The sequence below is a fragment of the Fulmarus glacialis genome, unplaced genomic scaffold (genome assembly GCF_000690835.1).
Source record: "Fulmarus glacialis isolate BGI_N327 unplaced genomic scaffold, ASM69083v1 scaffold18118, whole genome shotgun sequence".
In the NCBI taxonomy this organism is placed as follows: Eukaryota; Metazoa; Chordata; class Aves; order Procellariiformes; family Procellariidae; genus Fulmarus; species Fulmarus glacialis.
The window spans coordinates 2,374-5,399 of NW_009229142.1; the positions used below are offsets into that span (position 1 = coordinate 2,374).

A 3,026-nucleotide genomic window follows, 5' to 3' on the forward strand; every position below is an offset into this window, starting at 1 on the left:
GCACTCTGTGCTTTGCACCTTGGCCCTTGCAGCTCCGTCCCCAGAGCCACCCGCAGTTCCCGATCGCGCTGCTCCGTCCTGGCACGATGTCAGCCTGGCTCCCCTTTCCTTTGCACCCCCCTGTGCTGGGAGCTGCTACATCTCCTCTCCTGGGACCCGGACAGGAGAGATGCTGCTGCCCGTTTCCAGGAGTAGGGATGCTGTGGCAGGTTTTTAGACCATTCCCTGCTGGGAAAACCCCAAGTTTGGGCTGTATTTGTGCCGAAGCACAGAGGAGTCCCTGCACGTTCCATGCAGTCCGGAGGCTCTCGCTGTCAGCCCCGGTGGCTCCAAGCACGGGGCACCCCGAGTCCCCGCGCCTGCAAGCGCCGCTTGGCCAGAGCCAGGCAGCAGGGATGGGGAGCATCCCCGTTCTCCTGCTTTTCTGGACATCCCTTGGAAAAGCCATCCCGAGCGGCAGCGGGGTCTGGGAGCTGCCGACCCCACAGGTGCTGGTGGAGCGGTGCCGGCGAGGCTGGCCAAGCTGCCGGGCAGGGCTAGTCGGGCACGAGGCAGCGGCTCGGCAGCACCACTCCAGCTGGGATCCCCTGGTGCTTTATGAATTAAACAGATGCAGAGGAAAAAGGCAGCGGTTGCAGAAGTCAACGTGCGGGGATCCGTTCCGTAGCTGACACCTAATTACTTAAATAGAGAAGATTAGTTAATTTTGTGTCTGTACATGTGCTCAGATGGTAACATAATTAAAATCATCGGGTTCGCAGGGCTGTGTGGAGCCGGCACTTCTCAGCGCTGGCGGGCCGCAGGATGCGATGTGGTGCCTCTGGACCACCGGAGCGGCGTGGCACCGCGCACACCAGCTCCGATGGGGAAAAGCCTTTGGCTTGGGAGTCCGACTTTGGCTTTGATTTTATGTGCATGAAATGTAGAAATTCTTACTGTGCTCTTAACGTACGAGCCCTCGTTGTTGTCTTTGTCGCTCAGGCTGAAGGAGTCAAAGCAGAACCTTTTGAAAACCACTCGGCCCTGGAAATCGCAGAACAGCTGACGCTGCTGGATCACCTGGTCTTCAAGAAGATCCCATATGAGTGAGTGATCGCCACGAGTGAGGAAGGGCTGTTCTGGTCGCCCTGGACTCTGTGGCCACCCGATCCCCCTCCCAGGCTAAACCCTTCCCAGCTGCCGCCTGCTTTGCAGGTAGCCCAGGCTGGGCTCGAGCCCAGATTTGAGGCCTGACCCTGTGGCTTATCTGGTGGCATCCCTGGGGTGACTGGCTCAGGGAGAGCCTCGCATGTCCATCGTACTTTCAAACCCATCCGTGCGGTCCCTTTCCGTCCTGTGCGGGTGCAGTGGAGCTTGTAGGGCTTGGGTGTCCCAGAAAAACAGGAAACAAAAGTTGACCTGCACATTGTTGTTTGCAGAGAGTTCTTCGGGCAAGGTTGGATGAAGCTTGAGAAGAACGAAAGGACTCCTTACATCATGAAGAACACAAAACACTTTAATGACGTAAGTGCAGCCCCGGCAGGGGACAGGGAGACGGGCAGAGGTGAGGCAGCGCAGCCAACCTGCCCCCGGTGTTAGCCAGGGACTGGGATGTACTAGCTTTATCTGCCCCCACCCGTGCTCCACAGACGTTACGTGCCTTGGGGACCCGTTGCAGGTGGAGCATCTCCTGGTGCAGTTGCTCCTGCTGGGGCTACTGCAGTGAAGGGAAATCTTTTTAAAAAATGCCGCGAGGCTGGAGGGCGCATAGCTGTTGTCCAAAGTCCTCCTGACGTGCGGGCTGGGACCGGTGTCTCCCCAAAGGTCAGTAACTTGATAGCGTCGGAGATCCTCCGGAACGAGGAGCTCAACGCGCGGGTGAGCGCCATCGAGAAGTGGGTGGCGGTGGCGGACATCTGCAGGTGCCTGCACAACTACAACGCGGTGCTGGAGATCACCTCCTCCCTCAACCGCAGTGCCATCTTCCGCCTGAAGAAAACCTGGCTCAAGGTCTCCAAGCAGGTAGGGGCGCGGGGCTGACCCTCTTCTGGGAGGCAGGGCAGGGTTTGGTGGGCTGAGTGGGGTGGAGTTGGGATGACATAAGACACATGCATTGAAAAAAACATTAGAAAACGGAGTAAGTTTTTTATAGGTCTTTCCCAGGAGGGAGCTGATGTGCAAGCAGCTCAGACCCTGCGTTGCTGTTGGGTTTATTCATCTGCAGGTCAGATGTGCAGCTAAAGAAACCTTTTCTAAAGAGTCATCGTAGCTGTATGCATACACACAGACGCTTCTTTAAACTGGTTTTCTGGGCTTCTCAGACCAATTATGCATGAGCAAAATGAATTCTTGTGTTGAGGTACTTGGTACAGAAATAGCTTGTACCTGCACGGCGCAGAGCCTGATGGAGTTCAGGGGCTGCTGAGCCAGAACCGCTGTGTGGGCTTCTCTGAATCTGAAACACTGTCGTCTTTCCCGCAAAGTGATAAACCTGTTAATTAAAACAGGCACTGGCGAAGGCAAAGGTGGGAGGCAGGGGAAGGAAGCAAGTGCATAGCCTGTCTTTATTATATGTTGGAGGAGCTTTGCTTTCAAGTGCTTGCTCAGCTCCTCTGACGTCACCAGGAGCTGGGTGTAATGGCCAGCGCAGAGTTTGTACCTGCAAAGGTGTCGAGCAGCTGGAGGGGGTGACGTGCCTCGGTGGCTGCTGCGGGCAGGGCGGGATGGGAGCGACCTTGCGGCTCCGCAGGCTTCACCCCCCCAAAAAAAAATTCTTCCAGGACCTTCTCCAGGCGACACTTTGGGTTTCTTGCAGACGAAGGCTCTGATCGATAAGCTGCAAAAGCTGGTGTCGTCAGAGGGCAGGTTCAAGAACCTGAGGGAGGCACTGAAAAAGTGAGTGAACGACGATTCTCCTCCTGCGGCTGCTGCTGCGAGGAGGCTGCTGACAGCCGGCCCGGGGCCCCTGCGGTGCTGGGGGACCTGGATCCCACCCCAGCTCCCACGCTGCGGGCTGAGGCTTTGCTCGCAAGATCATTCCAGAGCCT

The 3,026-nt window shown here is 57.0% G+C and overlaps 1 protein-coding gene across 1 annotated transcript in view; it reads left to right on the plus strand.

Annotated features, from left to right (window-relative positions):
- The window catches only part of LOC104081133 (ras-specific guanine nucleotide-releasing factor 1-like), a gene marked incomplete at its 5' end in the record, with an annotated part of 10,111 nt that overhangs the window by 2,263 nt on the left and 4,822 nt on the right, over window positions 1-3,026 (plus strand). Inside the window, 4 exons of the mRNA XM_009583753.1 lie at window positions 982-1,085; window positions 1,419-1,503; window positions 1,804-2,001; window positions 2,795-2,874. Of these exons, the coding sequence (XP_009582048.1) occupies window positions 982-1,085; window positions 1,419-1,503; window positions 1,804-2,001; window positions 2,795-2,874 (467 nt within the window). The remainder of the gene's footprint in view (window positions 1-981; window positions 1,086-1,418; window positions 1,504-1,803; window positions 2,002-2,794; window positions 2,875-3,026) is intronic.